Source organism: Scardinius erythrophthalmus (assembly GCF_964197995.2).
Source record: "Scardinius erythrophthalmus genome assembly, chromosome: 6".
NCBI lineage: Eukaryota > Metazoa > Chordata > Actinopteri > Cypriniformes > Leuciscidae > Scardinius > Scardinius erythrophthalmus.
In genome coordinates this window covers 24,377,471-24,402,896 of record NC_138226.1, presented here as the reverse complement: position 1 = coordinate 24,402,896, position 25,426 = coordinate 24,377,471, and the positions used below count along the sequence as shown (strand labels likewise).

Genomic DNA, 25,426 nt, shown 5'->3' with positions numbered 1-25,426 from the left:
CCACAAAGAAGGTACTAAGAAATAATAATAATAATAATAATAATAATAATAATAAAATGAACATGAACAACAGCAAGTAATAACAAATTAAAGATAGAAGAAATTATTACTGTGGTGTTGTAGTATTTGTTTTTTGTTGTTTTTTATAAAAAGTTATAAATGTATAAACTTTCAAACTTTGAAGTGACTTGGTTTTAATAAAAAAGTATGTCAATAAAAACACAAAAAAATGTAACATTATTAATAGAAATGGCATTCCCTTTCAGTCGAGAACGTCTGACGTAGTCGACGTCGACTGAATGGGATCAGGCTAGGGAGCCTATCTTCTTCGAGCATGCTTGAACGAGCCAATGCGTGCAATGGCGACGTGAATTTGCATCACGCGTTCCGCCCCGCGAGGCAGGTATAAATACGGAAGCGGATGCAAACACCATCTAGATTCCGCTTTGAAGCCGATCGTTTTCTATGATGGAATCTCTGAAGAGTGTTGTTTTCTACAACGAGCGAGTGTGGCGGTGCTTCTTCAAGAAATAACCTCCCTGGCTGGTGTTCTACAGCGCGAGCAGCGGTGGTCGCGAGCTCTTTGAGCACTCAACTGCTGTTCTAACAGCATCACATTCTATTTGTGTTTGTTTGTCTGACGGTCGGTTGAGGGCGAGAAGAGTGATTGCTTCACTGGTACAGGCTGCATCAACCCTGTCAGTGTTGCAGCGATCATTCCCCTGGGTGCTCCGGCACAAGTGAGAGGTTTTACATTTTTTGAAAGAGCAACACGGGTGTGTTTGCGTCTTTTTCAAGATGTCATTCCGCCCGTGCGTTCTGTTGCGGTGCACCTGTGCCCGACGGCCGCTGCAGACCGGGTGGAGGATCCTCGTTTCCCCCCTCAGGCCTGTGGTCGCTCATCTGTTCTTACGTATAGAGCGTACAGAGCCTGTGGGCAAGCCGCTTCCTCTTTGCATGCCCTGGCGTTGCTTCAGGTCTACTAGGCCAAAGCACTCATGGACATGCACAAGGGTAGTCTAGGCAGTGCGCTCACCAGTGAGCTCCGCACCTCAACGGACTTGGCTCTTCGGAGCACAAGCGTTGCAGCCTGGATGGTCGGCCTAGCGATGTCCACCCTGGTGGTCCAGGAGCACCACAGTTGGCTCAACCTGGTTGATTTATCAGATGCGGACAAGGATCGGTTCCTGGACTCCCCAATTTCCCAGGTTGGGCTGTTCGGCGATGTGATGGAGAGCTGCACCCAACAGTTCTCTACCGCCCAGGCGCAGTCGGAGGCAATCCGACACATCCTGCCCCGGCAGCCCGCTGCTGCCATCACCCCGCCGCCCATGGCAGATCATCCGCCTGCTCGTCGCCGAGGGCGTCCCCCTGTTCAGCGGCGTTCTGTACACCTCAGTGCTGTCCAAAAGTGTTCGAGGGTCGAACTTATCAGTACAAAGTCCTACCCTTCGGGCTGGCCCTGTCTCCCCGCGTCTTTACGAAGGTCGTGGAAGCAGCCCTTGCTCCTATGAGAGAGCATGGCATTCGCATTCTCAACTATCTCGATGACTGGCTGATATTAGCTCAGTCTTGGGAACAGTTGTGCGAACACAGGGATGTGTTGCTCCAACATATCAGCCAGTTGGGTCTTCGGGTCAACTGGGAAAAGAGCAAACTCACCCCCGTGCAGAGGATCTCTTTTCTCGGTATGGAGCTGGACTTGGTCCAACAGACAGCTTGCCTCACAGAGGAACGTGTCCAGTCATTGCTGACCTGCCTGAGTACGCTCAAAAGCAGAGTAGATGTTCCACTGAAACATTTTCAGAGGCTCCTGGGGCATATGGCAGCTGCAGCCATAGTAATACCGCTCGACTACATCAGACGTACTCAACTGAAAGGGAACGTCCCCCTGAAGGAGGGAACGGAGGACGTAGTCCCTTCGCCACTATAGTTGGACCACCGCTGACTCCGAGTTACGCTCGGCTCCTCAGCGAAAAACAGATGGTGTTTGCATCCGCTTCCGTATTTATACCCACTTCGCGGGGCGGACTGCGTGATGCAAATTCACGTCGCCATTGCGCGCATTGGCTCGTTCAAGCATGCTCGAAGAAGATAGGCTCCCTAGCGTGATCCCATTCAGTCAACGTCGATTACGTCCTCCGTTCCCTCCTTCAGGGAATGGTGGGTTGCATATGCAACCAGGACGTTCCACATGGCTTTAACCCATAAACCTTGAATGAAACTGGAACATGAATATCCTTGGACTAAAAACCACAACCTTCCACATTTCCATCTGCTTTTCAGAAGTCCACCACATGCTAATGTACACAAAAACACTCAAAAACACCATTGAAATATACAGAACATTCTCATAAAAAGAGACAAATAACAAGAACCACAAACTGTCTAATAAATAAATTAATTAAACCAGCAGAACAAACTTGTAATGTAAAGTTACTTTTCGGATTCAACAACCTTGTGGACATCCCTGAATGTTGTTTCTATTCAGTGTAAGGTAAATACGCTGCATGTTTAATTCATTGTGAGCTTTTCAAATCAGAGTTCATGAGCTCTTACATATTCCGAGCAGGCAGACCGACGTGGTCCCACTCTTGCGCCGCGGTTCACACCTTTTGTCTTCAAACCCTCACACTTCTATTTTAATGAAATGCTAATCCCAGGTAAGTTATTCCACTGTTTGTTGGAAATGCTTTTATTTATGCAACATCCAAGTACATGTTCTGTCTACAGAGATCAAGCCATACTCCAAGATCTGCATTCATAAAAAAAGAGAAAGAGAAAGAGAAAGAGAGAAACAGAAAGAAAGAGAGAGAAAGGTGACCTCGTCGTGAGCTTCATTACACCTGCTGTGTTGCTGCCTTTTCATGTATAATCTAAAGCTTTCCACTCAGTTTCACTGACTCATTTCTATGTGTTTTCATTATTCGTTCAAAAGTTGTCAAAGAGGGACTTTGTGAATACTGTGGTTCCATTACATGTAAAGGCTGCCTGGAATATCCAGCATTTTCTGCCTGAGAAATTTGCAGTGGCCTTAAGGAAAATAAATACTTAGCATTAGCCTCAGGTTCATTTCAATTACAGATTAAACGTGGAGAGGATTATGTGATCTGCACTGATTGTTGGAGTTTGTTCAGAGAACAATTAGAAATCCCACAGAGAATCAAGGATTCCTCTATATCACTGTTGGGAAAAATTGCTAAGTAGCAGCACTACATCTAAAAAAAAAAAATCTAAAAACTGAGAAAATCGCCTTTAAAGTTGTCCATTTATGTTTGCACATAAACTCACTCACAAAAATAAATGTTTTATATATTTGCGGTAGGAAATCTCTTCATGGAACATGTTCTTTACTTAATATTGTAATGATTTTTGGCATAAAGAAAAATCGATAATTTCGACCCATACAATGCATTGTTGGCTATTGCCACAAATATACCTGTGCTACTTGTGACTGGTTTTGTGATCCAGGGTCACATTTTATCTCTTCTAAGTCTGATACGATCACTAAATGAGATCAATTCTATTAATTCATTCAAAAATCTTCATTGCATAATAATAATAATAATTTACAATTTGGCTAATTTGTACCATTTGAAAAAAGTCACCAGGAAAGACCACCCCAAACCCCGCCCCTAAATTTACCCCTCACTGGGGTCTAAACAAATTTTATGAAAACGTACAATTCATATGAAATCATACTTACGAATTGCTGTGAGATAACGTTGGTAAGGAAACTTAATTCAATATTATATCTCTCTCAAAAAAAAAAAAAAAAAAAAAAAAAAAAAAAAAACAGTCTTGAAAGGAGTCCTATTATGCCCTGTTACGTATCTTGTTTTTGTTTTTAGGGTATACTAGAATAGGATTTAATGCTTGATCCTTTGAAAAACGCATTATTTTTCACAAATTTCACCAATTTCCCTTTAAAATTCCCATAAAAACAGTACCTGTTTGAACTTCATTGTCACTAGGCTGGTCCATTCCTACTACACACCAGGTACAAAACATTTTAAGCCATCTTAATTAAAAAATGAACTTTAACAATTTTAGCTGTTTTTAAAATCATTTTAGCCAAAGAGGATTTTTAACTGGTTTTAATTTTTTAACCGTAGCCTAAGCCAAAAAACTAAGCCCGTGCACTGACTCAGTACAATGACAGATAAAGATATTAAAACACTTAGTTTGTTTTCATGGACACTCAGTTTGGTTTCATCAGTCACATGTGTTCCTTTGTTGGATTTTCCTGCGAGTCATCTGGGCTGCGTTGCACAACGTTTTTTTTTAAACAGAAACGGTGATGCGTTGAACACACTGTTCTGATGACGCAAGAGTTGCAACTATGGAAGCTGAGAAGGCCATTCTTTGTGTTCTTTGTGAAGAATTTTCGGAGACTGATGAAGTCGGTATAAATATGTGTTTAATACTACAAAATATGCCCGATGTTACAGTTACTGCACTTGCCGCCCAGAACAAAAGAGAACATCCCAATCGAGTGAAGGGATTGCTGAAACTGAAATGGAAGCACACATCTTACCAAATTCAGACTAAAAAACATCTATTTAGCCTCACTGACTTTATTTGTAGTTCATACTGTTTTAATACCCTGTATTTTCTTTCTCATTTTTAGGAAAAGCACTTAATTACCATTGTTTATTTCTAAACCAAATGTCATACACTTGCAATGAAGCTAAAAATATAAACAACTACATCATTATGTTTATATCCTATATTTTTACAATAAAACTTATGACAAACATGTCTTCTAATATCTTCAGTTGTTGCGTATACCGAGCTGCATCGAACACATTTGTAAATTACTTTCCTTGAACCCATTGAGCGAGTTCACTTTAATACCGCGTGCTTTATATACATGTTGCTGTTGATTGGACTGCAGTTCTGACACACCCACCAAACAAGAGAAAACGTATCTCAAACCCCGTTGCACACCGGTGCACGCCGTTTCCAGCAAACATGACGTTCAACCCGGAAACCGTAGCAAAACGTTGCGCACCGTTTTGAACTTGAACGTGCCCCAGTTGTCATGGACAATCATCTAATCATCACACCTGTTCGTTATCATTTCATTATCTCTGTTTATTTAGTTCCTGTTTTCAGTCTTTGGTGGTTGGTTTATGTTTGCGTGTTGTGTGTGTTTACCCCATGTTTCACACACACACACACACACACAGTTAAACCGTCTGTCTGTTTTCTGTGTTTGTTTTAATATTAAAATTACTTCGTATTGGATTCTGTCTACCTTGGTCTTCATCTTCTTCATCTTGTGACAATAGTAATGTCCTTTTATTTATCTATTGATCAATGCAAAGATGAATGAATCAGAATTGTGTTGCATAAATCCTGGCCATCACAGCCAGCATTGTACTCTCTTAGGTTCTTGAAGCTGTCCTCCATACAATGTGTAGCACACTGGGGTTCGGGGACAATGTTAAAAATAATAGTAATACATTTTAACCAGTTTTCTAAGTTTGTCCACCTTAGGAAGGCCAAACAAAGGGGTACCAAAGAGCAACACCATGCTACTAAAGCAGGTCTTGGTTTCTCTAGCGCAGCTCAACCAGGCATCACCCCCTTCTGTGCATATTTTGTGGGTAGGGATTATTTAAATGAGTATTGTAGCATATTGTAGTCCCAACGAACTATGTGTTATAATTCTTAAAGTGTTTTCTGTTAAAGAGAATATCTCCCTTTGGAGTGGACTTTGAGCTTTGTAAACTTGCAGTTTTTGTTATGCTCAAAAATCAAAACTAACTAAAGTTGATAAAGTGAAAAAGCATTATAGGACCCCTTTAATATCATAATTTTGCTTTTAAAGTAAAGGTATTACTGAAATACAAAAATACTGATTAAGAATTTTTTTTACAAAATGCCTTTCAACTACAGTTGAAGCTTATAAATTATAAGTACTATTTAACTATAGTTTTAAAGGTCCTTTGAGCATTGCTCTTTGTTAGCTGTCGAGGTTGGATGGCAAGAACCTACTCCTGACTGTTCGGCTCACACTATGATGTTTGTATTGTAATATCACCTTCAGACAACATACATTCACTCTTTATTAGGCAAATGGGATTCTGGGCTTCTTTCATGGGACTTATGCATAAACGAAATGTTAACGTTCTTCATTTTCTCAAGAACAGGGCATGAAGGTCAAGAAGGATGAAAAGAGGGGAAAAATTGTACTGTGATTTATAACTGAACAGCTGTGACATTTATTCCTGGACTTAACGGATCCTTCCTGAGGTGCTCCATTAGCTGTTCTTTAATCCGGACGAGAATGTCAAGGACAACGTCAAGAGTTCTATCCCTCATTAATAGATGTATTTTCTCTAAATGATGCCCTTATCATTGGCTGCGTAACCAAATTAATTAAAATACAAAAGAAGGATGAGGCATAATTTTTGCTATTGCAGATCTCATTGAGGTTTTCAGCTTTGGAAATGTGTTTTGGGAAATATGCAACATGGATGAGGGCGACTTCTGTTCTGACCACTTAATGTGGCTATGTGTGCAAAATCCACTAAAATTAAAGTTGCTTTAATGCAGAGTTCTCTCCAAAAGAGGCACCAAGCAAAAATCTTAGAACTCTCAGGTGTCACGTTATGAAGCTAATTTGAAATTAATGAATGAGGACTAGACTACTTTTGTTTGGAATAATTCCCCATTTTAAAGTGAACAGGTGTAATACTTACCAAAGAGAAATCAATCAATTTATTCTGCTTCCTGCTACAGAAAGCATGAACAAATTATATATACAATTCTGCAGCGAGTCACCGAATTGTTTGCTTTTAAATTTTATATGGAGCTCATAAACGGAGCTCATTCTGCCGGGAAAAGCCAGGGACATGACACGATATTAACAGCCCAGCATCTCTCTCTCCCTGCCTCTCCCGGGACACAAGTGTTAATCGGAGCCATCAGGTCCTTTCCTGCTGGATCAATGTCAGCACAAATTTCAGATTGCTTTCCTGATGCACGCCAACTTATCTGTGATTCAACTTTAATAGGTTATTGAACGGCACAAGCATTTAGGGAGCAGGGCCGTATTTCAAGTTATTGACAATCAAATCCACACAACTTTCTCATTACCATACATTAGGACAAACAGAATTAATCTTTGGGAGCACTGTCAGGTGAAAGGACAACACTATGATTGAAAGAGGTCACAACCTGGGCTGAAAGAAAATAAATGGATAATATCCAGTTGAGTTTGGTACAATAATGCTTTTCCAATTGGGTTCTGTATTTTTATCAACTTTCTATTAAACATTACCATACGTCTATCTTTAAAAGCAGACACAAGTATAATGCTAATGTCTAAGCATATAGAGGGGTCCAAAAGTCTGAGATCTCAACATTTCAAAATGAATTTTTTTTAACAAGATTTTGCATAATAATAAGCCCTCCTTCCATCTGCATTATCTCACCATAACTCGCTGTCTGGAGTCATTATGCTCGATTACATTTAGCTGTGTCTTTTAACTCTGCCTATATAAGCCCTGTGTGTTCTGTCATTCTTGGTGAAGTCTTGTATGAGGTACCTCACTCGTACGAATTTGGACGATTTGTCTAAACCCCAGTGATGGGTAGGTTTAGGGGCGGGTTCAGGGGTAGGTCATTTGTACGAATTCATACGAATTGGGCAATTCTTAAAATATGTACGATTTAGCAAAAATCGTACGAATTTGTACGAGTGAGGTCGTATGAATTCATAGGAATTAGCCTCCTTGTAAAATTTGTTAGTTGCCGTGAGATCGGGTTGGTTATTCTTGTTTCCTGTGTCTTGGTTTTTGATTCTCTGCCCGTTGTTCTGGATTACCCTTTTGCCTGTGTTTTCTGCCCTGTTGCTTATTTGGATTGTTTGGCCCTTTGCTTGTTATATGGATTACGATTCTGGATTGTCCCAATAAAGCTGAATTTGGATCTTCAACCCAAGTCTCAGAGCAGTTCATGACAAATTTTAAATTGTGATGATGTAATAAAAATTGTAATTAGTAAAAAAAAAAAAAAAAAGGTGAGTATAAGAAAAAAATGACTGACCCTGAACTTTTAAATAGTAATGTATATTACATCCAAGTGAAAAGTAGTATTATTTAGCAAGAAAAATGTGAAATTTAAACATTTACATTATTGGTCTCAGACTGTTGTACTGTATAAGTCCAGCTGAATATCGAACACTGACATGTGTTCCTTCTGTTGGTTATGAACGTGTCAAGAACACTGGGTGGCCGTTTAGTGGGTCCCAGCTGCTGCCAGCAGTTCTTATACTGCAAATGTCCGACATGGCCTTGAATCACACAGAGCAAATTTCACATCAAAAGCAACAGACTTCAGACACAGGCACCAAACTGACAGTAGTTCCTGAGCTGAGGGAAAATGCAAGAAACCTTTTTTACAAGAAGACTGAGCTACATACTTTCTGTCTGGGAGTAAAAATGTATTATAATAAAAGTTATTTGGTAACAACAACAAAAAAACTCAATTTTCTTTCTGTCCTTCAAACTCTGTTTAAATCGGGTGAATGCTAAAAGAAGAAAATGGGACAGGGTAGGTAGCCACAATGATTATGATTTACATATTCATATATCAGGGCTGTGTTTTGGCTGGTTCTGTGACCACAAACAGCTTTAGCCTACAGCATGTGTGTGACTACAGCTTACTGTAGTAAACAGCCTCAGCCATTAGTGCTCCAAAGGTGTCAGAAAAATTTCACTCAGTATGTCAGTGCCCTGATTATCAACACTGAAATCCTGCCGGCTGCAGCAAACTCGCCCGAATTTCTCCTGAAGGTGCTTTATACGACCAGTCAATTTACAAATTCAAATCATAACTTGCCTCATTGCAAACATGAACTTCATCTGCAAACATAAAAAAGACAGTTTAAGAGTTAGCATACGTACCCACTGCTAAATTACAAAATAATTATACTCCACAAGGTCATTTCCAATGCAGAGTCATGCATTTTTCATACAATGGGTCTTTAAAGAACAGCTGAATAAATAGATGCTGCATCACATTTCACTCTGCGGCATGATGCAAAGTAATTGTGTCCTTTCTAGTGGCTTCATTACAGTGTAATGTGTTCTTCAAGACACTTCATAACTGAAATGTACTTGGATGGGAAAATGAGGGGTGGCGAATCAAGCAGAGCTTGATGAATTAGATGACATTTCCATGAATCTGAAGGTCGAGTGGTTTGTCAACACCGATGAAACCTTGAGATGAATGACTGGCTAATGTGCTGCATACCTCACTGTGAACGTCATTGTTACGGCATTGTCTGCCATATAAAGTTTGCTGTATTCACACTGTTTGAATTGATATATTGCATATTCTGATATTCAAACAACAAAATATTCTGCGGGTCATGAAACTTTTGTGAAAATGCTCAGAAATGCTGGCAGGCAGCTTTTTTTTCAAAAACAGGGAAAGAGTTAAAAGCGATATCGATTCAAACACCCACGTGATCTTATTTCTAAATGACAGCAATCCGTCTGTGTCTATTCAACCTTTGACAAAACCACACTGGAAGATTCAAAGCTGTGTTCATGCTTCCGCTGACCCACCGAGAGCAGTTGTCGTGTATTAATCATTGAATAATTCATTCAAACGGATTTTTAAAAATGGTGATTTAAACATTTTTAAATAGACTGCATCAATCATTTTGTCAGAACCTCTAATAAATTACATGTTGTTTTTGTTAAGTTGTCTGTTCAGAATCGTGATCTCTATTTGAAAGAACCCCCAAAAAATGTATTTATCGAGAATCGTGCACCTCTACTGTTGAGGAAATAATCATTTTGTGTGCGTTTACGTGTGTCTAAGGCCTTTGTAGATAGTTAGTTGTCCAAAGTGGCCCATACTAAGCTCCGATCATTAAGACTCGTTTGTTGCCAGATAATTACAGTCACACAGGACCATTTTCAGTATCATTTACCACACGCAATGCGGCTTATTAGTTCTAACAAATAAACAGGCTGAATAAAATTACTAGAGAGATATACTGAGATTATTTTCAGTGAGCTGGATGCAGCTAAACTTACACTAACCATGTTTGAATTTACAAGCTAAGGGCCCTGAAAAACTTCCATAAGCCCCATCAAATAAAAACTGTTCTACCAAAGGACCAATAAAAGTCCATAAAGAATGAAATGAATAAAAATTAGCTGGAAGCTTTTTTGTTAATCCAAACAGTATATCCAATTCACCGCTACTCGTAGAAAAAAAAAAAAAGACATTCCCCTCTGGAAGCTTGTGTTCAAGAGCCTTCAGCTCTGCTATCTGCGCTGAAGAGAGGGAGGTTCTGCATCCGTCTCCTGAGGGAAGGATTAAAGAAAAAGGGTTTGTTGCTCAAAACAGAGACAAACATGTTTTTACTAAGATTTAGATTCATTGTGCGAAAACGAGATGCTCAAAGTTTGTGTACAGGCTATTTTTGACAAAAAGTTGATAGCGTGTTCACAGTTTTATAGCAGTTTGACTTCATTTTCCCACATTATATTGAAGAAGGCCACCGCGCAACAGCAGCGGTTATCTATCAGTATTCATTTCTTACATATGACAGTTGACTCACACAAAGCTAAGAATGTGAGAATTTTCAGGAACTATTCAACAAGCAATCAACCAAATGAAACAACATTATAAACAAGCAAATACATAAATACAAATTCTGAATTAATGTTGTCATTGCAATCCGATGAGAATTGGAGATGCTGATGCTAAATTTGCTATTTGTATGCAACCTGTTTGCACAAGGTTGTCACGGGTGGTTGCAAGAAGACAGACGAGGATATAATTCCAAAACGAAGGTTTATTTGTAATTGAACACAGGCCGGTAGAACAGGTCGCAACACACATTAAATATACCTGAAATCAGACAATGACTAAATGAACAGACGGACCTTAAATACAACACTAACAGAACACAGGTGATACAGATGATGATGATTAACTAAACACAGGTGATAGAGCTGAACTTAATGACAGTACCCATAGAAACGAAGGAGTGGCGGGAAAAGAACAAAGGAAAACAGGAACCAATCAAAACACAAACTGAAAGTCCAATCAAGCACTGACACGTGAAAGAGGTATCAACACAAATTTTACAAAACAGTACACTCTGCTCCGTTATGTGTGCAAGTGTACAAACAAACCCCATAGATCAGCAAAAGGCAGTGCCAAGTGTGTGACATTCGACATAATTCAGAGCACAGGGTAGTCTTCCAACCAAGCAGACATGCCAGCCCTTCATGCTCTGCTAGACCGCAGACCAGAATACACTGAGTGACATTTATGTTCTTTTATTTTCCACTTTAATGTTGCCTTACCCTCTCCGCACTGACATTTTCATGCACTAAACAGAACAAAGATTTTCACTTGTGCGATTCATTTGATATTTAAGCATATGCTGCTTTTTCACGCAGTAATTAAACCGTGGCAGCGAAGACAGAGGAGAAACGCACATCCATTACCCAGACCAGCCCGTTCGCGAGGCCTGATTAATTTTTAAAATGTATTTGTAGCTGGTTTAATTCTAGGATTTTAGTCTTGTGGAGATTCAAGCTCCATCCTGAGGAAATGTTAATCTTGCTTGACTGACAACAAAATGAGCAAATTAAAGCATCTCAGTTTGGTCAATTGATTTAAATCAATAATGGCAGTGGTTTTGGAAGAAAAATGAGATATGATGTGCAAGAAACATTCAAGTTTTGCGAACACTTTACAATTACATTAAAACATTTAAAACATGACTTAAGGCATTAGGTACTGTATCAGAAAACAAAACTTTTACAGAATTAATCAATCATGGTTAATTAAAATAATTTCTACATACAATATCGTTCATAAGTTTGGAATCGTTATTATTATTTTTTTCAATAAAAACAGTAATACTGTAAACAATTAGTACAATTTAAAATAACAGTTTTCGATTTGAATATTTTTTTTTTAAATGTAATTTATTCCTGGGATGGCAAAGCTGAATTTTCATCACCATTAATCCAGTTTTCAGTATCACATGATCCTTCAGAAATTTTCTAATATGCTGAATTGGTGCTCAGAAACATTTCTTCTTATTATATAATTTATTATCTTATCTGTGCAGCCTAATAGTTGTGTGGAAAAAAAACATAGACGACGCGCTGCTATGCGCAAGTAAAAATTGCTGCTGCTGCAAAATATAGCATACATGAATAACCCGTTGCAGATCTATACAGGTGGAGCTGGGGAAGGTGGAGGGTTTCTGAAAGCGTACTGTATTGCTACAGGAAATGTTAACTACGTTTTTTTAAGGTTGAGCAGCGAGCTCATTTGCTACTGATACAGCAGGAACCAATCAGCTACACCCTATAGAGAATGATGTGATTGCAAGCAGATTAAGTTAAGGACATATTAGCCTGCGCCATCTAGAGTTTCATGGCAGAACTTTGTATTTAATTAAAATATGAATCTTTTGTGAATGTCTTTACTGTCACTTTGGATCAATTTAATGAATCCTAGCTGAATAAAAGTAACAATTAATTAATATATATATATTTTTTTAAATACACTACTTTAGTTAAATCATTTAATTATTTAAAGGATGCTGATATCTAGCCTTAAAGAGAGGCTGAGATGAAAGATGGGGCCTAACAACAGCTATGGTTTGTGGTGACGTATTTGACGTGTAGCTTGGAAACTGGACGCAGAATATCATTGTGCGCCCCGATTAAAATCCAGTCAGATATAAAGACAGACGACTGCTGTGCACCTCTTCAGGGCTTATCACTTTCTTATTGCCTCTAAGCCACGGGGAAGAGGAACTTCTGAATGAAAAATAAGCTCAAACAGAATTTCTTGCGGCTTGTGTAAACAGCATGCCAGAGAGTATATCCATCTTGCTGCATTAGAAAAGTGCACTGCATTAAGTTATTTTATTGGCACACATGCATTTAGCTATATGCTGAAGTGCAAATGTATCCATACGGATAAGTTTCTCCTCATTATCAAACACAGCAGACTTCCCGCCAAAACCAGAAGAACAAGATAATTAGTCATGCCGGGCTAGGGCCTGGGAAGCAATCTGACAGAGGAATATATTGATTTAGGAGGGAGGGTGAAGCAAACAGCCGAAGTTAGGGGTTACTATCAATCTTCTCCTCCAAGTCTATCAGTATATGATGAAGCACGTATGCGCGCTCGCTCACATACACTCGTTCCAACAGATCGCCGGACAGCTTGTCAGAAAGAGACAAATGTAAGTGGGAACTAATGTCTCTGTGGACTCTGGAGGGAGTTTAAAGCCTCCAAATATTAGGGCCCTGCTCTTTTCGCCAAGTTTAAAGCTATCCCTTGAGCTGTAGACTTTTCGGATGTAGTCGGCTGGCTAAATCGGAGGATGATGAGAGGAATAGTAACACAGGGAAAAAAATCCTCTGAGTGAAACGCCGCCTCTGCATTCATAATACAGCGATCAGTCTCAGGTGTGGGTTGTCTTATGGAATGCTGCTGCTGATGTGTTTAGCCTAAAGAGCGCTGATCTATTTGCCGGGGATTTGAATAGCCCCGCTGTGATTGGTTGTGTGTCTATGTGTGTTTGCTCCGTCTGCCCTTGTCTCCTTCACACAAACATAAACACTCACAATAGTCCCCACGTCCCCTAAAAGCAGGAATGCCTTGAGGATAAGCATGTTTACAGCTATGCCTCTCACATGCAATTGCGTCTCTAGCGTGCTGAAGGAGGGATACAATGTTACGGGCAGCTGAAGGCTAAAGCTTTGAGTGGGGGATTTTTATGTATCGGCAGTTCAGCGGTTCAATAATCTGTGGAGACCTGCGACAGCGGAACTGGGTGGCTAATTGACGGGCTGTTTGGACAGAGCCGCGGGATTGCGGTCACTTTCACGCTCCCTCAGTCCTGTGTTTCTGTCAGGAAGACGGAAGGAGGAGTGGGGGGAACGCGGAGAAGAGCCAGACGTTGAGCCCGCAGGGGGACCTGATGTCACTCACACAGCACAGAGCTCTCGGAGAGAAAGACATCCTACCTCAGGAGCGAAGAGTGCCAGTTCCTCGCAAACACAATGTGAAACACCTGTTACTGCCAAAAGCCTTCACATGTCTCGTACCTCAAGCACACGCGACACCGCTCCATCTCCAGAACTTTTGCAAGGAGGTTTATAATTCTTGAAAAAGCTATCCGTGAACCGTATGCCTATTTATCTCAATGACACTTGTTCAGTAGGCCTACGGTTGCATAGAAGTGCCATGTTTTGCAAACTCTTCATTAGAAACTATCCTGAATTGGGATATGAAAGTCAGCAAAACAAAATCAATTTCACACTTATAATGAAATGCTTTGAGATACTAGTAAAAGAGCAATCGTTATCTAAAACTAAGAATCTGTCAGACCCTCTTCAGTTTGCTTATAGAACAAAGCGAGGTGTCGAAGATGCAACAGCAACTCTACTAAATATGGTATTACTACTTGCAGGGTAGTAAAACACACGTTAAGCTCTTATTGATTGATTTCTCATATGCTTTTAATTCCCTACAACCCCATATTTTAGCATAAGTTAATTACTCATTTTGATCTTGATCTTAACTTAGTGGGTTGGGTCTTAGATTTTTTTTAACTGAAAGAACTCAGAGAGTGAAAGTAAATGGTATTTACCTGATTTTGTAAGTAAATATAACAATAGGCATTTTGTAAAATTTGCTGACGACACCGTTATTATGAGTCTTCTATGAAATGTGTCATGGTCCAGTGGTTGATAACTTTGTAAAATGGTGTGATGATGCCTGTTTGCAGCTTAATGTATCTAAGACAAAAGATATGGGCTGTGTTTCCCAATAATGTTGTCTCTTAGCGCGCTACAAAGACTTAACTTAAGTCTGTTAAGATCTGTTAAGACTTATAACTTAACTAAAGGTGTACCATTTCTAGGCGTGTTCCCTGAACCTTAGGAAGCTGCTTAAGATATACCTTATGTGCGGCGTTACCAGGTGCTGTCCATGGCGATGGTCTGATACCATCTTGGGCTTGAGAATCAATTATTCTCTCGTGCAGGGGCTGCTTCACTGCATTATGTGAGATCTTTTATACATCTTTATAAAAGAAGCATTTTAGAAAGTTGAAATTGCATTTATTAGGACTCATGGGATATTATACAAAATAATCCAAACTATAATAGCCTAGCCTTACATATTTTAAGATTGTATCATATATTGCTGCCACAATAACCATTTCATATTTGTACGTGCTTTCTTCTCTTTCCCATTTTTGTTCGCTGAGTAGGAGCTGCGATGAAATATTGTTCTTGTAAATACTTTCCAGCATTTCAGTAATAAAAGTGTACATCTTACATACGGTGCTCAGCAGTTATCAAAAAGCATTTAAACTGTTTGTCAAAAAACAGTACTTAGGTAATTTGGCCAGGGATATTTATGCGGGATGGGTGAGAAAAAACACTGACATTATGGATTCGGACAGCAATAAAATCCCAGACTTACCCCTTTAAATGTTTAAAATACCTTACGAGCCCATGAGAAACAATTCGCCTTTGGCTAAGCCACACCCTAGAATGTAGATTGACCAATCACAGCGCAGCCAAGAACGAGTTCCGACAGAGGTCCGACACTTTTTCACAGCGCTCCATTGACTAACGCAGGCGTCTCATATTTTTGGTCTCGGCAGGCTATTACCGTCGTAGTTTTATAAAAAATATGGTTAAACGTTGTGCCTGGGGCATTTGTAACACAGATACGCGTTTCCCAGAGAAGTTGGAGGGGGGTGTCCGTTTTTTTCCCTTCCCAAAACCGAAGTCAAATCCTGACAAGTGTCGTCTTTGGATTAAACTGTGTGTGGACGTCCTCACAGTCAGCTAAACTCCTCAAGGATCAACAAGCACACTTTTGTGTGCTCTAAGATAAATTTTGCTTTTAACCTTACTGTGAAGTTATACGAGTTAGACAGTTGTATGCTGTTTGTTTTAGCTAACTTTGTTATTCAAGATACTTTGTTATTCAAGATAGGATAACGTTAACGTTATGTGTTTGTATCTTGAATAACAAAGTTAGCTAACATCCAGCCGCTAGTCAAAACATACAATCCTGACTTAACTTACGTGATAACTAAACTATCGCTAAGCTTGCTTGCTAGCACCTTGATTCTTAAAGGGGTGGTTGATTGTGATTTCACTTTTTTCATTTTAAATAGTGTGTAATGTTGCTGTTGGTGCATGAACAGTATCTGCAAAGTTGCTGCGCTGAAAGTTCAATGTAAGCAGAGATATTGTCTTTTAAAAATCAGGAAGTTTAATGCCTACAAAAATGACTCGAATGGGACTACAACGAGATACTTCCCGGGTTTTATATGTAACTAACCCATGCAAAAAAAGGGGGCATGGCCATATTTCTGCGGCTTTGTCGAAGAGGAAGAGTTATAGTGGAGAGCTGTAGCCATGCTGTCGAAAGTGTGTTATTTTCACCCAGCTGCCAGGTCTTCTGTGTTCGGGCTTCATACGGACGCTGTAGTTCGTCAACAATGGCTAAAATTTATGTTTGATTATGTTCCTGAAAATTACAATCGTAATAGCTCTCTGTGCTGCGCAATTTACGGAAGACAGCTTCCAGAATCTCCACGAATTCAATGCCGGATTCAACAAGAAACTGTTACTAAAACATGAAGCAGTTCCAACTTTAAAACCAGAGGCAACAGTTGTTGGGCCACAACCTGTAAGTAAGACTTAATAATTTTAAATGTATTTGCATGTATAATTTCAAACGTAATGTTTTAGTTTTATCAAGGACGTAAACAAATGCCAGCGCTGGCTGTAGTAGCCACAAACTACTAAAACTACAAACGCGTACAAACATTTTGGACCTGAATTTGTAATTATGTGGGCTACTAATTTTGTAAATGTATTTTTCCATGTAGCCTATACTTTATGACGTAATTTTTCGATTTGATCAAGAACGTAAACCAATGCCAACGCTGTTTGTTTATAGCCAGTTAGTTCGATGCTATTTTGTGTGTATAAGACAAACGTGTATAAAGTTAAAAAAATATGTAATCGCAACAGCAAACTTCAGCTGCTGAAGTTAAAACAATAACTTTAAAAAACGGTATTACTCAGTCATTTATTCAGTTATATTAAATGTTTAGTCAGGAGAAAACCGTATCTCAAAAGCTAACAAGCAGCAGTAGCATTTTCAAGTAACAGTGTATCGAAATTCTTATATAATAATAGTAGAATAGAATAGAATAATAATAATAAAAAATGTACCATTCAGAAACGTTTTGTAAGAGCCGTGTTTGCGGAGGTTGCTTGACTCTCTTCATTGCCGCTTTCTGGGTCTGATCTGGCTCAACCTGTTACGGCAGTATTGACACCATTATTTACATTTGACCGGAGCACATGCAACTTTCGCCCGTAAAGGTAATGGGCGTGAAGTTTCCGGACAACGTGCAGTACGCAGTTTAGCCAATTACAACACACTGGCCCAACTAACCAATCTGAGCCCATTGCCTGTTTCTGAGGGAGTGTTTTCATAGAATCAGGAAGTCAACCGGTCGTTCAAATGACAGAGGAGAAAGCGGCTTACAATAAAGGTGAAATTTATGAAAAATAAGACTTTAAAAAAAAAAAAAACAAGAAGACATGTTATATTGCACCCCATAAACACAATCATGCAAAGAAAAAAAGCAGTAAACCACCCCTTTAAAACTACGATGGTAATAGCCTGCCGAGACCAAAAATATGAGACGCCTGCTTTAAGTCAATGGAGCGCTGTGAAAAAGTGTCGGACCTCTGTCGGAGCTCGTTCTTGGCTGCGCTGTGATTGGTCAATCTACATTCTAGGGTGTGGCTTAGCCAAAGGCGAATTAGCGTCCGAATAGGTCTTAACTGACAGTCTGCTTTCACTGGCCTTTGAAAGTGCTCCGCGGACGGCGCCGTCTTTTAGAACAACTATTCGCTGTATCGCTGCCATAGTTTGAGCAAACTCCCCACCACAATCATTCCCTTTAAATAGACTATTAAGCCTTTAATGGTTCGGCAGCTGATGTACCTTTGGATACAATCAGTGTAATGTGACAATCAGTGTAATGACAATTTTATTCTTTGCATGAAAACACTTGAATTAGCCTAAATCAGGGGTGCCCAATCCTGCTCCTGCCGATCGACTCCAGCCCTAATCAAACACACCTGCCTTTACTTTTCAAGTGATCCTAAAGACCTTAATTGGTTGCTTCAGGTGTTTTTGATTAGGGTTGGCGATGAACTGTGCAGTCGATTGGCAGGAGAAGGATTGGGCACCCCTGGCCTAAATGAACACTGTCTGGGTATATTAAAACTTCAGAATTATATTCGTATAGACCTGCAACAGTGATAAGGTAAAGCTAGTGGTCCAGACCAACCTTCCGAACGTATGACTTACAGAAGGAATACTTTACTAAGAGCGTTTTGGAAAACATATTAACGCTAAGGTACAGCTTAAGGTGTAACTTAAGAACGACGTAGTGTTAAGAAGGTTTCGGGAAACCCAGCCATGATTGTTGATTTTAGAACACAAACACATTCTTCTCAAACCACATTTATTAAGAGCGAGAAGGTGCATTGTTTTGAAAAAAATATTTTTATATATTTTATGTACTTTCTGTATTTTGTAATTCTTAATTTATTAATTTTACCTATAAGATGTACTGTACCAAATTGCCCATAGGGGACCTTAATAAAGCTTGACCTTGACTTTTACGAGCCCTCAAAATACTATTTGTGATTTAAAATATTATTATTATTTCTTCTTTTTTGTTTTTAATACATTGTAACATTAATTGTTTGGGGGTCAGTAAGTCTTTGATAGCACTTCATTTTACATTCCTGTTCTGCATGTACATACTATGGAATTATTGTTGTAATTACAGTATCTTTGTAATATTTAGGTACGGACCCTGAAGTTACCTTATATTACGCAGTACTTTCTTAGGTAACTACACTGTAAGTATAGATGTAAGTGCACGTACTGTAAAATAAAGTACAACCAAGATTTTTTAAAGAAATTAATACTTTTATTCAGCAAGAACACTTTGGTCAAAAGTGATAGTAAAGACATTAATAATGTTACAAGAGATTTCTATTTCAAATACTGTTCTTTAGAACTTTCTATTTATCAATTGTAATAAAAAAAAATGTATCACAGTTTCCAAAATAATTTAAGCAGCACTGTTTTCAACATTGATAATAATAAGAAATATTTATTGAGCAGCATATTATGATTTCTGAAGGATAATGTAACACTGAAGACTGGAGTAATGATGCTGAAAATTCAGCTTTGCCCTCACAGGAATAAGGAACATTTTAAAACCTATTAGAATAGAAAACAGTTGATAACTGTCAATGGAGAAAGATGCCTTTTGCTTCCAGTTATGACATCTACCAACACATACTAACCAGCTAAATCTTGACCCCTTGGTCTGGAGCATGTGCTAACAACTAGGTCACAGTTCTAACCACATGAACGAAAGATTAGTTGTGCAATGCTGCAAAATGCACAAGACAAGACACCTGACATTTGAAAACTCTGAAGTGACTTGTTCTATTAAAGATATATCATCATACCCCAGGAGCCATTGGCACAAATTCAGTTCGAGTAAATCTATTAAAGCATATGCTTCTCAACACTGTTCCAAACTGACCTGACAAATGCTAACAGAGGCCCTATAATAATATCTGTCCTCACCCTGGGCTTTTGATCAATCTAGGTCAGTGTCACTTGGTTATCCATTGGAATATATGCACAAGGGATCTGTCCTTGCTTAAAACAAAATTGGAAAATGCATCTGCAAACAAAGCAAGCGGGAGAGCAAACACACCGTGGAGCAGGCTAAAAGAACCAAAGACCTCTACTTACGTGGTGGACTAAGCTAAAGCATTCACAATCCCCTTCACCGCCAGGAGCTGACAGTTAGGTAGAAAGGAAAATTGAAGCGAAGCTATTTATATTCAATTATGTCTAAACATCTTATTATGATTTCTATTGTGAGCAATTATCATGAGTCAATAACAGCTGAGTGTTTTAATTATACTCCATGTCGAGGGAAACAGAAAGCAAATAATGCTGCAAATCACACAAACACACACACACACACACACACACACACACACATGCGTACACATACATACGCACACACACATTTTTCTATCATGGTGAGAACTTACCAATGACCTCTAACGTTTTTACACTGAATGAATGGTATTTTTACAGTTATTAAGACATATTTAGTATGTGTATTAAGCTAATTTAGCTGATTTCAGGGTTTTTTTGTCCATGTTTGGACATTTAAGACATATTTAGTATGTGTATTAAGCTAATTTAGCTGATTTCAGGGGTTTTTTGTCCATGTTTGGACATTTTGCTCCCACAGTGTAATCAAAACCTGATTTAGACTCCTTGAATTAGGGCTGCACGATTTTGCTCAACTATTATCATTGCAATTCATTTGAAAATTGTCTTTTTACATTTAATCAGTTTTGGCATTTTCACATAAGCAGAAATCAAGAGAATGTCAACTCACACAGGGTTAATTTTACATATAGTTTCCTGGTTTAGTTTTATTTATTTATATTATTTATAATATACATTAACACAACCTCTACACTATAAAAAACAGTAAAACCTTAAGAAGCTTTTATGAAAAGCTAAAACATTGGATATTAATTCCAATAATTACAAATTATGTTAATGTTTTTTTTCTATTAAAACAACAACAACAAAAACGTTGTATTGTAGCTCAGAGGTTGTGCAAGTACATTTATTCAGCAACCACAATTGCAAACAATATTTATGTATGTATTTATTGCAGTTTGTCACTAAGAATTTTTGCTTACAGATTTGGTAACAGCAAATAGCACAAGTGGCCTTGTAAAGGAACACACTGACTCTATTACACTCTCATTTGAGCAGAATATCTCAGTTGATGTTACTAATGTTTGTCTGTGTTTTTTGTCTTCTGTTTATTCGTGCACAAAGAGTGTGTGTAAACACTAAAGGTTATGATTAAGTAAAACACTAGGCAGAAAATGTATCTATTTAAGAGAAAATCTCTTTGAAATCTGGCAAGCATGAAAGCTCGTGGAGGCTTGTTATCAATGCAAGTTAACAGAAATGTCAATAGAAGAAGAGAAAAAAAAAATCTTCAGGATAAATAACCAGAGAGCCAATATCGCAGATGATTATGCTGAATTAATCAAAAGAAGGAGAAATCACGGTCATGGTCAAAATAAGATTAATCGTGCAGCCCATACCTGGAAATGATTAAGACCCTTCTGTCAATGTCTATTCATTTTACATAAATACAAACTTCATGAACATTCCAGACTGATGTGCTGTTTGTAAAATTTGAAATGTGTTATGCATGTCAACTGCAATAAGCTTTCTAGGAAGAGGAAATTCTTGTATCCACAAGACAGACAAAATGCTACATTAAATTGGAATGCAGTTACATAATTCATTTACCTCAATGAGGCAAAATGGAAATGCTATTTTTATTAACATCAACATAAATCAAAGACCATAAATTAAACATTTGTGCTTGGCAACAAATGAATATGAAATGAATATGCACATCCAATTTGAAAATTTCTCTTTGATTTTTGGCCCTTTTGTTTAATTATGAAACCATCTGATGATTCACAATGCAGACTTTCAAAAGTACCTCTGTTCTTTTGGTATAATGATTATTGTCGCAATGTTTCTGAACGGGAAGAGCTCTAGGACACAGGGCGTGGGAATGACAAATGAACAGCTCATATTATGAGTGCAATTGCTGAAACCAAGTAGTGGGGCTAAATGCCAGGGATGTGATTGATCGAAAATATACCGCTTTCCCTGCTGATGCAGTCATTAAATAAACACAGCATCTGGAATCGGCTAGACACGAGCACGCCGTGTGCTCTTTTCCTCAGGCTAGTGATCCGCTCGCACCCAGAGGCCAGCGAGCTCAGCTAAGGTCATCTCTCACACTTCATGCTAAAAATATCAGTCGTCTGCTGTTAATACGAAGCTTCCGGGATGGTCGCAGTGATCCCGGTTACTCTTACATCTGCAATCTTGTCACACAGGAAAGGCTAAAGAGATGCTTTTCAAAATTGCTCCTTGTTTTTCTGCCTGGGTTGCGCAGCCCGTGGGATGGAGGAAGTGTCTCGTCATGCGTGGAGACAGCAAGATGCCTGTAACTAATCTAACTGACAGCCTCTCAGACACAGATCACAGGGCTGATGGGAGAGAATGGTGGAGCAGGGAACTTTCCAAGCAGATTCATTTATAAAGAAGTACTTCTGTGGCTCGTGAGAGGCCCGTGCCTGACATGGGATAGCCCATCCCATCTTCAGAAACAAATACTTCTTAAGATATTTCTAAAAAAATGATGTCCTAATTTACTAAACCTCATGTTGTTCCAAACCTGTAGGACTTTCTTTCTGCAGTGAAAGACAACTGGAGAAATTATGAAGAAGGTTTTTTTTGTCATGCAGTACAATGAATGGTAATTGAGGCTTTCATTTAGTAGGTTCAGTGAATTTTTGCAGACAAAATCCAGTCAGTAGGAATCCACATGACTGCGCATTTAACCATTTAACCATGTTCAGGTTGGTCAAGTGGAATCATCAGACTGGCCAAAGGAAAGCTATTCGAACTTCTAAAGCTGTGCTTCATAGATTGCTACACTATTGACAAACCTTCTTTTGTCAGCAAAATTTTGCTAATGGACCACACCTTAAAACTTTTGAAATAATAAAATAACTTTCTGTAAGGAATTTAAGTTGATATTCAGTGATAAGACTTCCCTCCAGTTGCTATTAATCACTGCTAATGGAACAGGAGAGTCATGAGTCAGAAGAACTAAATCTGACCTGGTCTGTGAATGAATCATCAAACCAACCGATTTAATAAAAAGATATCACTCAAAAGAATCATTTGTTCATGAATCAGACATTGTTACTTCTCTCATTATCTCCTGAGAACATATCAAAGAGGCCAAGGCCAGATGATTTTAATGCAATAACGACTTAAATTCTGTTCTGTTCCTCAACTATTCATCTCACAAAGCTATTATTTGGCTCCAGAAGACTCGCATTTAAAATGCTAAGGTCATACAGACTACTTTTATGAGACTTTTAGGCTTGAAAGCTTTAGTCCCAATTCAGTGATACTGGACTAAAATACATTTTCAAGAATATCTCCAATGGGCTCCACAGAAAAAAAAAAAAAGAAAGAAAAATCATATAGCTTTGGAACGACATTACGGTGAGAAAATGTGTCTTTTAATGTCTGATGCAGTAAGCACAAACAACAGTGAGGACAACACTTCACATTTGCCTGTCACATGTTTTACCGCTTTCTCTTCCCAGCATTGATTTTATCTTTCTGCAGAACAGTACTTTCCCTGCTGTGGCCAATGGGGAGAGAAACCATACAGAAGAGGTGAAAGAAAGTAGCGGTGGAAGAGAGAAGCCGAGAGAGTCTCAACTGCCACTTTTAATTTCTTGTATCATAAATGGTACTTAGGATCAAACATATGTATCCACCTGAGAGAGAAACCTTGAGTAGAACAGAAGACTAAAGCTATACGACACATCAAAGGGTCACTCCATGTTATCAGGATAAGACGGAGAATGTATCTGTCTCAGGAAGGTAAGGCTATGTATGTCCAACACACCCTATTATGACTTGACAAATGTTCTTTGCCATTACCAAAGCAATATTCATTCATTCATCCATCCATCTGTACACATAACTTTAATAAATATGGCATGATGGACACATATAAGACCTTCTGGAGTGCACTTGAGGGGCTTATGGAATTTGTTTTATTCGTTTTAACCAATTTAACTAATGCAAAAATCATGTATAATCTCAGACTCTAAATATTTAATTCCAACAGTGACAGGATTGAAATACAACATTGAGGAAACTTCACTCTTGGCATAGGCGGGATGAAAAGTGAGCGAGAGTTTTTACAAAGCAATACTGTTGCCATGCGCACTTTCAGTGACTGACACTGGTGGAGGTATCAAACATCAGAAAAGTAAATATACAAATGCACCCTGCTCTTCTCCCTTGAGGAGAACAGCTGAATCTCCCGCTGTTGTCGGTACATTATAAGAAATCATGAGTACAGGGAAACCGGATCCCTCCTGTGAACACAATGAGGGTAGAAAGCCCAGTCTGTGCCCTATTTACAAAGACTATGTCCAAATGAATAGTCACTACAGGGGAAAACAGAGAAGAAAGCATATCTATCACCTCACTGCTGACAGAGACTGTTTTCTCTTTTAAGATAAATTGACTGTTTGCAACACCTGCAGACTCCTAAGTTTTAACTGAGAACAGAACATTCAGTCCTAAAGTGCAAGTAAACTCACTATTCTTGCAATATGACACAGGAAAATGGACATTTATTGCTCATTACACCTCCATAATGTTTTTGATTCTAATAATAAATGGCCAAATGTGTTTTTTTCCATTTCCTTTTCCTCTAAAGTTAACTTCCTAAAGCAAAAGTGCAACTTTTAAAATCGCTATCAGAAACTTTCCTCAAGCTTACCACTGTAAAGTTTCCGGCCGAGCAGTTCTGCCCACTGAAGTTGCAGCTCTTCAGCATCTCTTCCAGCTGGTGACCCGTCCGGTTAAAGATGTCCTGCATGTCCGGTGCCGGATACTCCAAATCGGTGGGCTTGTGGCCATCCTTGTTTTTTGGGGGCAAGCCGGTCAGGTTGGCCAGGTGGTAGATGTCGGCGTCGGTAAGAGCGGAAAAGCGGAAACGGTTGATGTTGCAGATGGTCACGGCGGGGAACACCATCTCCGGGGTGGCCTCCTCGTTCAGCGCAGTGACGTGAGGATGCTCCAGGTAGGAGATGGCACACTTTGCCGCCTGGTACAGAAAGAGAGCCAAGGACACCAGAAACGCGAGAGCCCAGAGGGTCTGTCTGACGCCCAGCCGGCCCGACACAAAGATGTGGTTAATTCCATGGAGAGAGCTACCACTGGCAAAGCCGGCCAGGTCCTTGACTGGGGGGCTGCAGCTCTCCTCGATCAGGCTCTCTTTGTCCCCATCCTGGTTGCCTTTTTGCTTCTCATCCTCCTCTGCAAATTTGATTTTGCAAACAAATTCGATCGGCATGTGGGCAGCCAGGTCTGCGTTTGGGATGCTTGGATAACAGCTTGGAGCCCCAGTTTCCACTAACTCCCGTTGCTCTGACGAACAAGATCTCAACTCCAGAAAGAAAGGAAGGGAAAAAAAGGCATGCAGAGCGAGAGCGAGGGCGGCCGTTGCAGTCGCGTGCAGTGGAGGGAATTGCCTCTGTCTCTCAGTTCCAGCTCTTCAGTGCTGATGCTCGTGGTGCTGCGCTCGGACTGCTCATCTGAGCACTTG

At 39.3% G+C, this 25,426-nt stretch overlaps 1 protein-coding gene across 1 annotated transcript in view; it reads right to left on the bottom strand.

Moving 5' to 3' along the window:
- The window catches only part of asic4a (acid-sensing (proton-gated) ion channel family member 4a), a 102,188-nt gene extending 76,993 nt beyond the window's left edge, over positions 1-25,195 (bottom strand). Inside the window, exon 1 of the mRNA XM_081367711.1 lies at positions 24,599-25,195. Within this exon, the coding sequence (XP_081223837.1) occupies positions 24,599-25,174 (576 nt within the window). The 5' untranslated portion in view covers positions 25,175-25,195. The remainder of the gene's footprint in view (positions 1-24,598) is intronic.
- Between the last annotated feature and the right edge of the window lie 231 nt (positions 25,196-25,426).